Source organism: Staurois parvus, unplaced genomic scaffold (genome assembly GCF_062004578.1).
Source record: "Staurois parvus isolate SC_StPar_1 unplaced genomic scaffold, SC_StPar_1.0 ptg000714l, whole genome shotgun sequence".
NCBI lineage: Eukaryota > Metazoa > Chordata > Amphibia > Anura > Ranidae > Staurois > Staurois parvus.
In genome coordinates, this window is record NW_028318510.1 from 253,160 (window position 1) to 272,005 (window position 18,846).

General features: G+C 41.4%; 1 protein-coding gene across 1 annotated transcript in view; it reads left to right on the plus strand.

Annotated features, from left to right (window-relative positions):
- The window catches only part of IPO11 (importin 11), a 661,807-nt gene that overhangs the window by 252,589 nt on the left and 390,372 nt on the right, over positions 1 to 18,846 (plus strand). Inside the window, exons 17-19 of the mRNA XM_089653447.1 lie at positions 8,677 to 8,710; positions 10,978 to 11,018; positions 12,027 to 12,143. Of these exons, the coding sequence (XP_089509573.1) occupies positions 8,677 to 8,710; positions 10,978 to 11,018; positions 12,027 to 12,143 (192 nt within the window). The remainder of the gene's footprint in view (positions 1 to 8,676; positions 8,711 to 10,977; positions 11,019 to 12,026; positions 12,144 to 18,846) is intronic.

Sequence of the window (18,846 nt, forward strand, 5' to 3'; positions counted from 1 at the left end):
CATAAGTCTAGGAGCATGAACATTTTGAACAGGTTCCCAAGAATTTTCCTCAGGACCATAACCTTTCCACTTAATCAGGACTTGGGTCTGGCCCCCCCTTCTACGACAGTTCAGGATTGCTTCCACCTCAAACTCTTCCTGATCCCCTACTGTAATAGCCTCTGGGGTCTGGCTTCTCGATCTGGAAATGGGTCTGTGGCTACTGGTTTCAACAAGGAGACATGAAACACAGGATGGATCTTAAAGGTTTCAGGAAGGATCAGCTCATAAGCAACCTCGTTAATCATGCGTATCACCGGGAAGGGGCCTAAGAATTTTGGTCCTAATTTCTTGGATGGACACTGTAGTTTCAGGTTAGTTGTTGCCAACCAGACCTTGTCTCCGGGCTGCAAAATTAAGTCTCCCCTTCGTTTCTTATCGAATGCTTCCTTGTTGTCTTCCTGGGCTTTCGTCATAGCTTCTTGTAGCCGTTTGCTGTTGTCCAAGAAGAACTCCAACATGCTTTGAGTGGCTGGCACCGTACTTTCTGCCAACAGGTCAGGCATGAATGTGGGATGGAACCCGTATTTTGAAAAAAACGGAGACTGCCCTGTAGCCGAGTGATTCGCGTTATTGAATGCAAATTCCACCATGGGTAAGAGTGTCAGCCAGTCGTCCTGTACAAAAGATGTATAACACCTCAGGTATTGTTCCAGCGTCTGATTGGTTCTCTCTGTCTGCCCGTTCGTCTGAGGATGGAAGGCGGAGGAAAGCGAAAGCTTAATGTCCAGAGCTTTGCACAGGGCTCTCCAGAATCTTGAGGTGAATTGCACCCCACGGTCGGATACCACATCTTCAGGAACCCCATGTAGTCTAACTACTTCTTTGATGACGAAACGCATAGGGTGGAGCCGTGCCGTATGACGTCATCAAAAGACGTTATCGTGTGTGGTCAGTGCGACACATCACTCGTTATAAATAGGACTGGGAGGGACACTCCCCTGCATTGAAGAGCGTTCCATTGATGGGAAGCGCTAGCTCAAAGGAGACAAAGCTAAAAAGGAATTAAAAGGAACACTTCCACATACCGAGGTGCATTACTTACGTAATACATATTTTTTTTTATGGACAAACAAGGCTTTCTTTTCGTAAATATTGTATTGTAACAATGATTTTTTTTCATCTCAATCCTTAAAATAAACATAACAAAACGCTCTTTTTCTTTATTTCAGCAGTGTTAGTATTACTGCACATAAAAATTGCCCATTTTATTCTGTAATTTGTTTTGTTTAACCGATTCCCAACCGCCCTAGAGCTTATATACTGCTACAGGGTGGCACGGGTGCACAAAATCACGTGTATATATACTTAATTTTTCATTTCTGGATAGGGGCACGATGCCATTCAGGGCCACGGCTGTCAATCACTGGGTCCAGGCTAGTGATTACTTGCCGACACCCGGTGATTGCTGAGCATCTCCGACGGGGAGGAGAACTTATGTAAACAATACAGTTCTCCCTGTCAGCTCGTGCACACTGCTTTGGATGGCTGTGTGATTATAGTGAAGCACAGACACAAGTAAAACAGCACACAGTTAACCCTTTGATCGCCCCTCAAGTTAGCCCCTTCCTGCCCTGTACAGTGTCGGTGCTTTTTTTTTTAGCACTGATCTCACTGTATTGGTGTCACTGGGGATGTCAGCGACATTAAGTCAGTTCCCCCTAGTGTCAGAATGCCCCCCATAGTCCCGCTATAAATCGCTGATCGCTGCCATTACTAGTAAAAATAAAAAATTCCAGTTTCTATACCGTCATTTGTAAACGCTAAACCTTTCAAGTAAACTAATTTACTCGTATTGGGATTTTGTTTATTTTGTTAAGACATGTAGCTGTAACGGACCGCCTGACAGCACCTCTATCAGTCCCCCGGTAGAGCCTCCCCAGAGTGCGGAGTCTAAGCACCGGAGCACTTGTTCACCAGGGCCCCTGATGGTGGGGATGGACTTGGAGCGCTCCGGTACCAGGTCGCAACTACCAGGTATCTCCAACAGGGGTAGAGGAGTCTGACAGGGGCTCCAAAGAGCTAGGAGTCTGATGTAAGGGAGCCTAGTGATCCCTGCGGGGTGGGTGGATGCATGAGCTAAATCAGAGTCATGCAGGCCGGGTCGGTAACTAGCGGATCGGTAAGGAACAAAACGGTAGGCAAAGGATAGTCGGGTCACACGCAGGGTCAATACCAGGAGGTCAGATCTAAACGGGAACATCCAGGAGCAGAGTCAGGCAAGCCAAGGGGTCAGGACGGGAGAAGGCAACAAGGTCAAAACAATCCAGATCAGAAGTACTCACACACAGGTAACAGGATACAAAGACCATTCGGCAACAAGTGTCTGTGCAGGGCTAGTTTAAATAGCCCGCTCTGCACCTGACAGGCGTAGCCTGGGTCCCAGTGCCTGCCTAGTACTGTCCAGACGACGGGTGCGCCTGGGTCCTAGTGCCCTGCCACCTATATGTCTCGGCAGACACCTACGCATGTGTAGACCCATGCGTCGCGATGGTTCCTGACAGAGCTGCAGCACGATGGCCAAGACCATACAGTGGCTTAATAGAACAGGCCTCGCCATGGTCGACCAAAAAAGTTGAGTGCACATGCTCAGCGTCATAAACAGAGAATGTCTTTGGGAAATAGACGTATGAATGCTTCCAGCAATACTGCAGAGGTTGAAAAGGTGGTGGGTCAGCCTGTCAGTGCTCAGACCATATGCCGCACACTGCATATATTTGATGCACCAATTTGGTCTGCATGGCTGTCATCCCAGAAGGAAGCCTCTTCTAAAGATGATGCACAAGAAAGCCTGCAATCAGTTTGTTGAAGACAAGCAGACTAAGGACATGGATTACTGGATCCATGTCTTGTGGTCTGATGAGACCAAGATAAACTTATTTGGTTCAAATGGTGTCAAGCGTGTGTGGTGGCAACCAGGTGAGGAGTACAAAGACAAGTGTGTCTTGCCTACACACAAGCATGGTGGTGGGAGTGTCATGGTCTGGGGCTGCATGAGTGCTGCCAGCACTGGGGAGCTACAGTTCATTGAGGGAACCATAAATGCCAACATGTACAGTGACATACTGAAACAGAGCATGATCCCCTCCCTTCGGAGACTGGGCTGCAGGGCAGTATTCCGACATTACAACCCCAAACACACCTCCAAGATGATCACTGCCTTGCTAAAGAAGCTGAGGGTAAAGGTGATGGACTGGCCAAGCATGTCTCTAGACCTAAACCCTATTGAACATCTGTGGGTCATCCTCAAACGGAAGGTGGAGGAGCGCAAGGTCTAACATCCATCAGCTCTGTGATGTCATCATGGAGGAGTGGAAGGGGACTCCAGTGGCAACCTGTGAAGCTCTGGTGAACTCCATGCCCAAGAGGGTTAAGGCAGTGCTGGAAAATAATGGTGACCACACAAAATATTGACACTTTGGGCCCAATTTGGACATTTTCACTTAGGGGTGTACTCACTTTTGCTGCCAGTGGTTTAGACATTAATGGCTGTTGAGTTATTTCGAGGGGACAGCAAATTTAAACTGTTATACAAGCTGTACACTCACTACTTTCCATTGTAGCAAAGTGTTATTTATTCAGTGTTGTCACATGAGAAGATCTGATAAGAGTCACAAAAATGTGAGAGGTGTACTCACTTCTGTGAGATTGTGTGTGCGTGCGTGTGTGCGTGCGTGCGTGCGTACACACACAGGTCCATATATATTTGGACACAGGCACAATTTTAGTTTTTTTCAGGTATTTACCAAAATATATTCAAGCTATAGTTAAATAATGGATATGGGCTGAAAGTGCACACGCTCAGGTTTAATTTGAGGGTATGTATATCTAAATTGGAGGAAGGGGTTTAGGAATTACAGCTGTTAAGAGTAGCCACCTCCCCTTTTTCAAGAGACTAAAAATAATTGGACAGTTGAATCAAAAGCTGTTTCATGGCCAGGTGCCGGCCACTCCTTCATTTTTTCTTCATCAATTTAGCAGGTAAAAGGTCTGGAGTTGATTCTAAGTGTGGTATTTGCATTTGGAAGCTATTTCTGTAAACCTACATCATGTGTTCAAAGGAGATGCCCATGCATGTGAAACAGGCCATTGTAAGACTTTAAAAATGAAACAAATCCATCAGAGAGATAGCAGCAAGATTTAGAAGTGGCCAAATCAACAGTTTGGTACATTTTGAGTAAAGAAGAACGCACTGCTGAGCTCAGCAACATAAAAAGGCATGGACGTCCACGGAAGACAACAGTGGTGGATGATCGCAGGATCCTCTCTATGGTAAAGAAAACCCATTCACAACATCCAGAAAAGTGAAGGACTCTCTCCAGGAGGTGGGCGTATCATTGTCACAGTCTACAATCAAGAGAAGACTTCACTAGAGCAGAGGGTTTACCACAAGGTGTAAACCATTCAAAAGCCTGAAGAATAGAAAAGCCAGATTAGACTTTGCCAAAAAACATTTAAAAAAGCCAGACCAGTTCTGGAAAAGCATTCTTTGGATGGATGAAACTAAGATTAATCTGTACCAGAATGACAGGAAGAAAAAAGTGTGGAGAAGGCTTGGAACAGCTCATGATCCAAAGCGCAAAACGTCATCTGTAAAACATGGTGGAGGCAGTATGAATGCATGGGGATGCATGGCTTCCAGTGGCAATTGGTTATTGGTGTTTATTGATGATGTGACAGAAGCAGCCAGATGAATTCTGCAGTGTTTAGAGATATATTGTCATCTCAGATTCAGCCAAATGCAGCAAAGTTGATTGGACGGTGCTTCACAGTACAGATGGACAATGATCCAAAACACACTGCAAAAGCAATCCAGGAGATTTTGAAGGAAAAGAAGTGGAATATTCTGTAATGGCCGAGTCAATCACCCAATCTCAACCCAATTGAGCATGCATTTCACTTGCTGAAGGCAAGACTAAAGGCAGAAAGACCCACAAACAAAGAACAACTGAAGACAGCTGCAGTTAGAGCCTGGCAAAGCAACAGGAGGAAACCCAGTCTTTGGTAATGTCCATGGGCTCCAGACTTCAGGCAGCCATTTGCCAGTAAAGGATATTTCTGAATATATTCAATTGTGCAATTACTTTTGGTCCCTTGAAAAAGGGGGGTGGCTACTTTTAAGAGCTGTAATTCCTAAATTCTTCCTCCAACTTGGATGTAGATACCTTCAAATTAAACCTGAGAGTGTGCATTTTACCCTCGCTACTTGGTAACATTTTCTATAATATTTGTGATGAGGGAATTCTGTGCAACCTTAGCTTTATTAGAAATAAAATGACTGAAGACTGAAGAAAGGGGCACTCTACAAGTTGTTCACTGTGGAGATTGTAGATTGTATTGTGCATCGAGATTGTATAATGTCATAGATTACATACGTTTATACTTTTGTTCCTTTTAATTGGTAGTGACAGGGGGTTCTCCTGTAGCAGTAAAGCTTTACTCTTGTGCTCATAGGAAGTGATAGACAACATGTCAGAAGTAGTTTCTAGTCAAACAATAACATTTTGCAGATTTAATGATTGGACACAACCTAGCTTTAGAGTTGCTGTAATTTTTATCTGACTTTCTTTACTGCTTGCTGTCATTATTACTTAACCACAGAGCTTTCAGTTTCTAGATTTCCCTGAAACAAGCCAAGAGTGCCCTGTTTTCAAGCACCTCCCTTTATTTTTTAGAGTGGGAGATTGCACAGCTCCGTTATGTGACTGAAGCCTGCATTCACATCTAGAAACCCTGTGAGAAGCATGCAATATTTGCCTGCAAAAGATATTAGATACAGTATCAACAAGTGGATTCGTCACACAGGAAAAAAAACCCAAAAAACTGCACACCAGACTATTCCCATTTGGGAACTCCTCCTTTGATGCACTTCACCCACATATAAGCTGATTATTGGTTTTATTTGTTATTGGATTTTCTAAAGATCACTAAAGTACTTATTATTTGTAAAAGGACAACACAGTGGCTAAGTGGTTAGTATTTCTGCCTAGCAGCACTAAGGTCATTGTTTAAAATCCCAACCGCAACAGTACCTGCCTGGAGTTTGCATGTTCTTCCTGTGCTTGCTTGGGTTTCCTCTGGGTGCTCAGGTTTTCTCCCACCCTGCAAAGACATGCTGATAGGTTAAGTGGATCCTGTCTGAATTGGCCCTAGTATGTGTATGTATGAATGTGAGTTAAGGACCTTAGATTGTACACCCCTTGAGGGTTAGGGACTGATGTGAATATACAATATATATGTATAGCACTGCATAAATTGACGGCGCTATATCAGTACCTGTAATAAGTAAAAGTAAAATTTGCTGGTTTGGTATGATTGATCCCAGTTTTCTATTAGGTCACATTTTACAACATAATCTTGATAACTTGTTTTAGTTGGTATTTGCCAGAGATGCTCAAGCCACTAATGCAGGCCATAGACGGTTGAAAATCGTCCGAAAAAAAAAATCGGCTGATTTTCGCACCGTTAGTGGGTTAATTGGTCGGCCGTTTTCGGGGTTATGGCACATTTTTTTTATCGGTAAAGTTGGAAAAAAATTGGCCGATTTTTCTGGCAATGATGGGCAAATCGGCCAATCGTTTTACCGATAAAAAATCTGTGCATTAGTCGTGACCTGCAAGAAGAAGAAGAAGAAAAAGAAGAAGAATTGCAGTCCGATATTATATTTTATATGAAAAGTATTGCGGTTGCAACAATGTATCTATTTATATCCGAATAAAAACATCTGTATCCGAAATGGATACAAATGGATACATTGTTGCAACCGCAATACTTTTTCATGTCAAATATAATAGCAGAGCTCTCTGCAAGGGACAGAAGAAATTAAATGCCGGCCGTAGACGGGACAAAAATTGGCCGTTTTTTTTTTTACCATTGGTGGTAACGTCGGCCTATTGAACAACCGATTTTTTTTTTTTATTTTTTTTTAAACGGCCGGTTTTCGACCCATCTATGGCCTGCATTAGTCTAGGGAGAGCATGCCTATGTGGTTTAACACCTGCTAAAACACAACACCCTTGTCAGTGGTAAATGGTTTGTCTTAACACTTTAATTGCCACTTTTGAACTTCAACTTATGCAGGCCATAGATGGGGAGAAAAACGGCCGATTTTTCGTCCGAAAATAAAACCGGCCGATTATCTTATCGTTAGTGGACGATTTTGTCGGCCGTTTTTCGTGTATTTTGGACTTTCAGATTATCGGTGATGTTGGAAAATTTTCGAAAAACGCCCGACTTTATCCTCATTGATGGTCAAAAACGAACGATCGTTTTCCGAAAAAGGATCACAAAGGCCACAAAATGACATCGTTTCCCGTTATAGGTTACTCATTAATCGGCTGATTTTCGTAATAATTGGTGGTCAGGTAAGTTTTTTAGACCGACCGATAGTTCGTTAATCGGCCGAAAATCTGCCGTTTTTCTCCCCATCTATGGCCTGCATAAATCTGTTAAAGTTTAAAAATAGCAGACGTACTGGATCACCAGGCATAAATGAAGGAAAAAGGTTCTAAAAAGGAAAACTAATGCACCAACGACATCTAAGAATTAGTAGGCTTCAATATATTGCAGTTTTTGTGTTTAAATTGCTTACCTACCAGCTCTTCTACCAAAGTCCCAAAGTGCAGCTTTGTAAGTCTAGTACTTCAAGTAACATGTGCAAGGCAGCATGCCTCATGAAGAAAAACAGGTGAGGCTTGATTATTCAGCCAAGCATTGATAATTCAGCTATTTCAGCACACTTTGTATTCTTGTACACTCACAGATGTGCTCCTGGCACTTTTTGTCATTTTCATCTGTAAAAATATATTCAGTCTTTTCTTTCTTCAAAAGTCATAGAATGATCTTGGAAGTTATGGTCTGCTGAATGTATTTCTTGTCTGGGTATATCCAATGTTGGTATTTCTTGTTTTGCTATGCCAGTTGACTAGAAAAAAATTAAATTCCATAACTGAAGAGCAGGCATCAAAATGGAGGTAGAAGTGTATTCACCAGATAAGTGTTTGTCCTTGTTTTCCACCTAATAAAACAAATCCAGTGTCAGAAGCCTAAAGTTGGCCATAGATGGGCAGATACATCCCCAAAAACCACGAGATAACCTCTCTGCCCACCTTGCTTGAGTCATCAGAGTGTTAGAATCTGCTACACTCCTTGCTCACTGCTAACAGGGATATATGTTCAGTACTAATGGTGCTTTACACTTCTCCATATAGAAATGGCAAAACAATGCAATAATTTAAAGTTATAATCAAAGCTTGGAGAAACTCTTGCTTTTCAAAGCCATTTGTAGGCAGTCTTGGTTCTTAAAGACATTCTCCAGGAGTTCAGTAAGCTTTATCATTATAATCACAAAGAGGGGCTGCTCAACAATTTCATGTTTTCAGCGCATTCGTTTTCATGAACCAAAACCAAATCTAAGCCCTTATCTCAAACCAGCCAGGGAAAGAAAACGTTATAAAGGGAGCAGATTAATTAGAGATCTTCCTTAATAGGTACTGTATAAGAAAAGTATTTCCTAATTACTTGATTTCAGCTTTGTCTACAAATTTTAATTCTATGTGCTTCATTGACATTACTTACATTTTTGCATAGGAGCTGGCAATGACAGATAATTATTGTGCCTTATTTCTTGTCTTGCAGGTTCGTATTGAGACAGCAACCACCTTGAAGCTTAATATCCTTTGCATATATCTGGGACCAGAAATTTTTTGGTCCATTTTGAAATGCCATTCTAATTAAAATACAATCCACACCTGCTGAGTAGCCACAGTACTCTGGCCTTATGAATGAGTTACGCATCTGAAAATAGAAATAATTGATGGACGTTGGATGACCACATTTTCAGGACTTTAGTTTCCACTGTGATGACTGGCAAAAAAAGTCATTATTTATACTTATTCAACTTACTAATTTTAGGTTCTTTACTATAATTACAACTGTTTGCACCCAAGTTTGTCGAGGACCAGAATAATAATTTCACCAGTTTTGAAATTTTAGGTGGCAGTCCATGAAATAAATGGATATATCTGGTATGGGTAGACTCTGAGGTACTAAATCTCCCACTATGCTGTTCTATTTCTTTACAACTGCAACTGTGAGAATTTGCTGTAATTGCTGTTTCTGCTTCACTGACCCTTGAGTTTTGCTTTCCCTTTTGAAGATGTATACATTTTACATACTTGTATGCATTCTTTATTATGCAGTATAGATTAAAAAAGGATGGTCTAGATCCCATTTCAAGTATGGGAGGGTGAGAAGGGGTGCATACCTAGAACTTTTCAACTGGGCACAACCCTGACTAAATAAGTACTCAGTGCCATGGATGTTTTTGGGATGACCCAGTTTTAGTTGTTACATCAGTTCTTATGACACTGAGAAAGGCCATCTGCATTGAATCCACATATATGTGGCCTCTTGGCTGGTGGGCCTTGACACAGGGAGACTGCATAAGTGCATATCCAGAGAAAAACAGAACTGTACCAGGAGCATGCAACTCCTGGCACAGCTAGCAGTGCCTAGCTGAGAGCTCCCAATCGCTGCTTGCAATTGGGAGCTTTCTGATCATGTGACTGCTGTGACAGGTAATCACGGTGGTCACATGATCATAAACCCCGCCCCACCTCCTGGCATCAGAAACTTTTTAAAGGGCCAGGAGGCACCAGTGTTAAGGGATTAGGCTCCACCCACACAACTGCATCATTCATTCACAGGAACCTGTAATGCCAGCCAAACTGTTTTTGACAGCTTGTAGTTCTGAATGACCTGCAAGGGTGCTGATGAGTGCCCTTGTGGATGATTCACACACCCTGAAAATTTCAGACAGACAGCCTGTATAGAGGTATGAACTGAAAGGTATAGGGCTTGTCTGCAGAAGCCTTACATTGCACCCCTGATCATGGGGCTTTCCAGGCTCGTGCAAGAAAAAAATGATAAATTAAGACACCACTGTGTCATCCAGTTCCATTTTATATTACAAATGACAAAAACTTTCTGTTAATTATTTTAATCTAACACTGAGTGAAGAAAACAGATTTGTAAACAAAAAAAAAAGTGTTTAAACCGCTTGCTTAATTTATCTTCATGCAAGTTTAAACTCCAGATTTGGACAGTTCCCCTTCCTTATGCTAAATAATCAACATCTGAATTCATGCACATATGGACAGTAAGGCTAGGAACATATCCGTTTAGTTTCCCAACAGTTTAAAAAGTAAAGATTTACTATGATATAGGTATCAATTAGAAATGGTGCCCTTTGTCTGGAATTCCTTCTGAAAAACAGCAGAAAACTTTTTCAAATGTAAGTATCCGTAAGCACTCCTCTGTCAACAGTCTCAAAGCTGTATGTTTGCAATGTGAAATTTAAAGCACTGCTGCCTGTGACTACTAGTTTCAAGAGATTTTGTGATGATGTCAATACTGTCCTGCTCGCTGTTAGCCTTGGAGGCTTTGTCATGACATATCCAAGTCCTGCCTCTACCAAGATGGCTGCCTCCAGACAGCTAGACAGAACAAAGCATGATAAGCCATTATTGGGAAAATGATCAGCTATACCCACTGCCAGGGCATTCTATATCAGCAGTGTTTTGGCTGAAAAACACTTAAATGCTAGGTGCGTTTAGCACTTGAGTGTTCATTTATTGCAGTGGTCAGAATAAATTATACTTGTAAAAGTGTGTACCGCGTTTACCCGCATCAAGCATTTGGGTGTTAATTAATTTAATTAGCCAGAATAAATAATTATTTATTCTGGCTAATTAAATTAATTAACACCCAAATGCTTGATGCGGGTAAACGCGGTACACACTTTTACAAGTATCATGCGTTTTTTTTTTTTGTTGGCCAAAACACTTCTGGCTTCTAGGGGAGTTAAAATAATTGTCAGTGTGCATGAGGGCTCAAGATTAAAGAATTTGTAAAATAGTCCTTAATGTGTTTGCTTACCAGTTGATGATTTTGAATTCAGAACTGAACAATTTCTACCGGTAAGTTGTTTTTTTTATTTTATTTTATTTTATTTGTGGATAAGTTAATTATTTTGTAGTAGATATGTTGACATTTTGTAAATACAACATACTAGAAACTGATATGTTTTTTAATATATTGTGAAATGACTGACATTCCATTTTTGTGCGGTTGCTGTTTGTGGAAGTAACAAAACAGTCAGAACGGGAGCATGATAAGATGAGGGAGGTCATCACTCTGCATGTAATAGATCCACTATCCCCACTGCTTCAGGTTAGACATGGATGTCAGCAAGAGGAGAAATTTAAGTAGGACATGTACTAGTTTAATTCAATCCTTCACAGACATCCTCTTTGCCTAGTGGCCATAGAGACAAGTCATCTTTTATTGCAGAGATATCACTGATTTCTAAGAGAACTGAAGATGGTCCCTATCTGTCTCTCTTGTTTCAAAGAAAGAAAAAATATTTGTGTGCTTAGCATCCTTGCCCTGGGTCTACTTATAATGTGTCTTAAAGGAGGTCAGATTATTCATCCTACATAATCAACCTTCCGAGCGATGACAATGTTCATATTGCTGGTGGGTGGTGTACCCTGTGTTGGACACATTATGGATCAAGTTTGCTGGATAGCAGTTACATCACCTTTGCCTCTGAATTGATGTGTTCTTTTATAGAGTAGTAGTTGATATGCTAGCCGAAAGTGTCCTTTAGCGTCAAAACACTCCATGGTTCGAAATATTTGAGGGCAAAACTAAGCTAAAGCTGGGACAGCTCTAAAGCTACAAATATTAACAGTAGGATGCTCTACTCTTTGCGTGACATTTTAGATGTAGTGTGTTTTTAGACATGCTTTACCTGCCTTTAACATCAGTTACAGCTGAGCTGAATGTAACAATAAGGTTGTTTTGCCACTTTTGGGTTGTTTTAAAACAATACGATGCAATCTAGAATGCTTCTTTAAATGTAACTTACATGCCTAGCTTTCCTGAATTATGTAATAACATCATTTTTTTTTTCTTATTTTCAGTATTTGGATTCATTGTTTCAACTACTTTTCCAACTACTTCAGCAAGTTACAGAATGTGACACAAAAATGCAGGTTCTCCATGTGCTGTCATGCGTCATAGAGAGGGTCAACGTGCAGGTGACTATCACTCTTGGAATATTTAAGATAATTATTGGAATATTAGCTGGGCATGTGTTGCCTATCTTGTTTTTGATTTATTATACTAATTGAATAATACATTGCATCATGGTTCAACTCCAAGCCAGGTATTGACTTCCCCGTGGGGTTTATTTCTGTTCTTTTTCTTGATTTTGATGTATAAAGTATCATGCCAGTAGCTCTGTCTCTGGAAATGAAAGTCAAAGGTTGCCAAATGCACAGTCTGATAGTCGGAATAGTACTGAGGCACATACTGGTTGGAAGGACCCTCTGAGACCCTCATTTGGCAGATTTTGCCTGAGCAATATGAATCAGTATGTGAGTGTGAAGAGCAGATGCATGCGTAAGTTCTATCCACAATGACTACAAAATTGAATCTGTTTTTTTCCTGTCTTCAACTGCATCCTGGACTTTACGCAATGTAAATCTAATAAACAAACATGTTGACAATGTGTGCATTGCAGAAGAAATGATGGTTTAATATTGTATGGCTTATTCTTAGCATGACCTTGGACCTCACTGTCATAGGATATCGTTTGAAACCGTGAATGTAGCCACACATGTAGACAGACCTGTACATATCAATGAATTCAGTAAGGCTATATTAAAAAAAAACAAGATGAGATCGAGAACACAGTGCATAACCTCAAACTTTCAGTAGAAAACTGCCATAGGGTTAAAGCGCCACCTTCAGGAATAGGACACTTGACAGAAAAAAATATGATCGGGCACCTGATGTCCATATCAAAGTGTTTCCTTGGCCCAAGCCCTCGCCCACCTTGTTGAGAGATGGTTCTGTCTCGGGAGTGTTGCCAGCTCCCTTGGCTGGATTGGTAAGTAGATGCCCCCCCTCCCGCTTTCACTCGGGCACAGTGGCGTGCTGTGGATACTCCCTTGTGTTGCCAGCCCTATGGTGTCTCCTCCTCTCCATCAGGCCTGAGTTGCTGTGTGCAAGCTTCTTTCTGCACCTCCACTCCCCACATATTTTCAGCCTACTGGGCGGGCTGTGGTGCTCACCATCTTGTCTTGGGGCATTCGTCCTCATATGCCATCACTTTCCCTTGTGGTCTTTCTGAGCCTGCTGTTAGTTCCTGGAGGGGGTGGGGTGAGGCTGGTTTGTTTCCTCTTGGGTCTGGTGTCTGGTGGCTAGAGTGAGATCTGTGTTATTGCAGGTTCTGCCTTTTCTGCAAACTCAGTCAATGCAGCCCCTGAAACCTCTTGCAGCTGTTGCGGTGCAAAGATAGGCACTGGTATCCAATCTATTTTCACCTGTGTATGACACCCAACAAGTTGGGGATATCTCTGGATCTGATGAGGAGCTGGCAGTCTTCTTATGAGCCGTAACTTTCCACTTGGGTCTTTTCTTTACCCTGCCTACTTGATGTATTTATTTACAAGGCTTGGGAACGCCTGCAGCGGACAAAACATTTTTTGGTACGTTTTCCCTATGGAAAGGCCATTCTGCTGAAATGGACCTTTTCTTTTTGAGGATTCTGCATAAAAGGAAGGTGAAGTCAGTCAACTGCTTTATGTTTATGGTCACTGGCTTGGCACTTTTGCCCGATTTTGGCTACGTGCCTTATCTCTTAGACACTCACTGAGTGGGATAAGCTCTTATGCCAAGATTAGGGTAATGAGCAGGTGACTCTGGTCCATTTGGAACTTGTGGGCCAACTGGTACAGGAACTCAAGTGCATGTGGCGTCCTTGGATGCAGCCACAATGCTTTCCACATTCCCTGTCTTGACTGTGGTGCTCTGGCGAGTTCTACCTTGAGTGTGGTTCTGCAGACCAGACATCTAAGTAAGCCCTGGCTGATTTGCCCTCCCATGGTGAGCTGTTCTTTGGTGCCAGCCTGGACAACATCATCTAGACACTTATGGGAGGGAGGAGTACCTTTCTCTTGCAATCCTGGAAAGGAGTCACTCTGCACTCGGGGACCCTCTTTCTGTTACACAGGCGGCTGTCTTATCCACCAAGCTTCCGTGGGTGGCACAACGTGCTCATGGCCTTACAAGTCCCATAACCCTCCTCGGCATGCAGCTTGCCCCCATCCACTTCCAGGGTGAAGGGGGGCCCTTCGTTGGTTTGCGGATCCATTGAATAAATGCTTTTCCCTGCATTCCCATGTGTGCCGGGCACCAGCACTTCCTGCGCTTTGTGGCCAAGGATGACCATTATCTATTTTTGGTGCTCCCCTTTGATCTGGCCTCCGCTCTCTGGGTGTTTACCAAGGATGCAGGCTCCTGTCATGGCATTGCTGAGATAACAGGAGATTGCCATAATAGCACATCACGAACAAACAAAAATTTCTGAGCACACTTACTAGCTAGCCTGCAATAAAAAAAAAATGTAAAAAAAACAACAAACTGACCCTGTCTAACAAATTACTTTAAAAACAAAGGGTTTAGTTGCACACATTTTCAAATATATGTGGAAGTCACAGTGCCTATGCCAAGGCTTCTCTGTATATTGTGGTCCTAACTGTATATTTTTGGGAGTCTCCAAGTTGGATCATATATAGTAGTAGATAAATTAAGGGACGTTTTGTCTGGATGGACCCCACTCTAAAAGGCACGGGGCACACTGGATGCATAGCAAGGGCACAACAGCAACTGAAGGCATCCAGTGTGTCCCCATGCCACATCCAGCAAACAAGCTAAACAAAAAAGATGACAACCACTCAAAATTATAACTTAGCCTTTGCAGTAAGGTGCACATGGAAGGGCAATGCACATCAGAAACAAACATAAATTTCCCAGCACACTTACCAGCTAGCCTGCTGGTTTCTGCCTGAAGGTGGCGCTATAACCCTATGGTTAAGACTGGAATAGTTGTGTCCATCAATAAACTGAGAGAAAGGAGTTTTACTGTGAGTAACAAAAAATCCAGTTTTTACCTAAGTAGTAGTAAATACTTGGAAAAGACTTCTAGCAGTAGTGACTCAGTTATATGCCAAAAAAGAAACAACCACAATCTCAGAATCTCCCCTTCCCCCCTCATACTCCATACTCAAGGGACCATTTGTTTTTTTTCCCCCATAACTCTTCTGTGTTTCCATGTATATGCCAGGAAATAAATTATTTGGTTCATCCCATTTTTGAGAGGTTACCTTCAGTGAAACCCACATGGCAAAACAAAGAGATCAAAAGAAACAGGCAGCTGACATTACGTGCAATAGATTCCCTGTAGAAGTCAGGCTTGTTGCCATCCCACTATATCCTTTAATATGATGGGTGGCCCCGTAAAAAACGATATGGAGGCTTTAAAGATAGGAAAGGGTAGTGCCAAGCTCAGCTGTTACTGGAAAAGTTCAGGGTTTTCATTTAACCACTTCAGGTCTCACACCTGTACACCCTATGACCAGAGCAATTTTTATATATATGCTTTGGGCCTATTTATTCAGCTATAACTTAGTCATTACGTAAGTGAACAGGGTAAAGCATTTTTGGAAAGGGTCTTTTTTAAACACAATTGGAGCATTTTTGGTTCAAAAGAGTTCAATGGAGATGCTGCTGAAATGCATGCAGCATTAGGCGTTTTTGATGCATTTTGCATTTTTTTTTTAGGAAAAATTTGTTTAATTTCATTTATTCTAAATTTCTTTTATTTCCAAATTGTGGGAACAATTGGAATTCAAATCAGTTGAAAATTGATCGGCTGATCCAAATTCTTTGTAAAGAATTGCTGGTTTCTGAGGAGCCACCATGTCCTTAACAACCAATGACACATCAGCAGTCAGCGGGTTTCCCCCGACAGCTGAATATAAGCATTTTGCTTATATGCCAGCAATTGAAAATTTGAAAAAAAAAAATATGACGTGGGTTCTCCCCTCTCTACCCCAAAATCCATAGCAGACCATTATACGAGCATGCAGCCTGGCAGGTCAGAAAAAGGGGGGGTGAGCGAGTTCTCCCCAGAACCATACTAGGCCACATACCCTCGACAAGCACCTCTTCTCCACAACCCTGGCCACCGGTGGTTGTGAGAGTTTGGAAGCCTGCATTTTTTTTTTTTAAGGACCAACGGATTTTTTTGGCAATATTGTTATGAAAAACTGATTTTATTTTTTATGCGATCCATAAACAGAGAAATGTAAAAAAAAAACACATTTATTTTTTAACTTTTTTTAAAGTTGATATTGAAATAAAAGTGGCAGCAATTTAATACAACTTTAATATAACTGAGAAGTTTGTTTAGTAGCATTTGGCGCAATTTAGTGATCCTAAATTAAATTTTTCATTTTATATAACAGTAGTGGTGTGAACCTCCTGCTCTTCCAAGTGTTTCAACTGTATAAAAAACACCAGGAGAAGCTGCTAACATTAAATCATATACAGTACCAGTGATTGTTATAAATAAATACAATAGAAAATGTAGCGCTACTCCTTTAGGTACCAATTAAAATTAATTAGTGCCCATTACTCATCATATCTACAAAGTTAATTCAGGTAGCCTAAACCATGTGGAAAAAAAACATTTATATATATATATATATATATATATATATATATATAATTCTGTGAATATAAAATCACACGTGCCTCTCGTGTAGTGAAAAAACCACAATATAACAATAAATAGAACAGTGCTCTCAAAGTCCAATAAATGCTGATGGTGACCATAAATTGACAGGAACTCGTGTAGATATTTGTGTGCATGTGAATATGACAATCCGACCACCATCTGGATAAGCCTCTCACCTCATCACTTCGACCCTTGCGGATCAAAGCGCTTTAGTGGATCCCCCTCACGGATCCTCCAAGTAAGCTATCACTCCAAATGTTGCTCCTTGTCGCACCCAAATCTCTCAGAAATTAGTACTCCACCAATGGCTCCTCTCCAGATAAGTTGCAGCATCAATCTCTCAAATGAGACATAAAATAGATCCTCCCATAGTGCAGTATATTTTATTTATGAAGTAGGGACAGATAACAAAAACATCCTCACTCACGTGGCAGCCGTATCCAATTCAAAACCTCATGCTTCCGGATGAGGGCATGTATGTAGGGGTGTACAGGTGTACCAAGATGGCCACCACGCCGGAAATACGTCACTACGTCAGGCCGACGTGTTGCGTCACAGTGTCATGTGACTTCCTCAGGGCTACAAAAAATTTTTTGATGTAATTTTGAGTTTACACATCACTAATTAATTTGTTATATATATATGTGTGTATGTACCTAAAGGAGTAGCGCTACATTTTCTATTGTATTCATTTTATATAACGTGTCTGCACCTGTTGTAGGCCTCTTAAAGTGTTACTAAACCCAGGACCCTGCATTCACTATATCTGGTCTCCCACAGTACAGAACATGGAAGTGCAACTATTTTAGTAAATATAAACTGCTAAAGACCTTTTCTCATCAGCAATTGCAGCAGTCTTGTGACTTCTATCAGTGTTCAGCAGAGCACTGGTTAAAGCTTGTAGGAGGAGTTTTCTTTCTGCTCTAGGAGGATGCACATCTACTGACCTCTGTCTAGACAGTACTGATTGGCCCTGTGCTGATCATATGCACTCTCCCAAGAAAAAAATTAACTTCTCTAGCAATACACAGTAAACTGAGCATGTGCAGAATAGCTAAGGTTTAGCCTGTCTTATCAGGAGATAAGATGTGGACATTTGAACAAGATGAAGAGCAGAGAAGTCAGGATCAAACAGCCTTTTTACACAATGCAGAGGATTAACCCCTTAGGTTCCACAGTGAGTATAACAAGCATGCTTTACTGCATATACAGACTGATTTTACTGTTGTGGGTTTAGTAATACTTTAAACTCTCCCAAGTGCAGGATAAGGAGGGCATGGGTTGTGCAAAATATGGTTTTGAGAGGAACTAATCAATACACCTGTAGGGTTGTGGTGATAGGGGTCAAACTCAACTTCCAAAAACATATGTCAGTATACTGCTACCTTCAATAACCAGAAGTATTTTTATATAACCACTTCCATAGTAAAACCAAGGAGTCTTCTCATTTTAGAATAAGGGAAAGCAGTTATAAGTCTGTGATGGAAGCAATGTTGTGCATGCTTTGTGTTTTAAGTGAACCTGCCATGATAAAAATTAGTTTACACTTTTTCATGAAGAATTGGATTGCCCGCTATCTTAAACTAAGAAAAGACTTTTGAAATGTGAACACCTTCTTTATTTAACTGAAACTATTAATTATTAGAAACTCAGGAGTTGCTAATACCTTTTTTTAGTAACTTACCAGTTCATATGGTACCATGTTCATCCTAAACACCATCTTGTCCCTGGACATTGACTGAGTAAATAGTGAATTCAACTGATGAGTATGATGGCTTAGAAAATAAAATGGTGCAGGTAAAAAGTATAGGTACCTAGAGGTGCACATACCTGCAGCAGCCTCCATAATTCAGCAGTCAGTGCTGAATGCTAGGCTGTTGTGACAAGGAAAGCTCTGGAACTTCTCTGATAGCACGAAAACTTGCATACCTTTTCCTACCGTACTCTTATAGAACAATGAGGCATCCCATCATAGTGATGGGCCAGAAGCAGCAAGCTGTAACACTACCAGGAGGTATCAGAACTTTTTTGTCAGAATGAATATTGGTCCTATGACTGCAGGTATTTGGAGATTGCTGGAGGCATGTAGACTTCTAAGTGCTGGAATTATGAGCCCTTCTAGGTGCACTTTAATCTGCAGGCTTTTGGAGACTGCT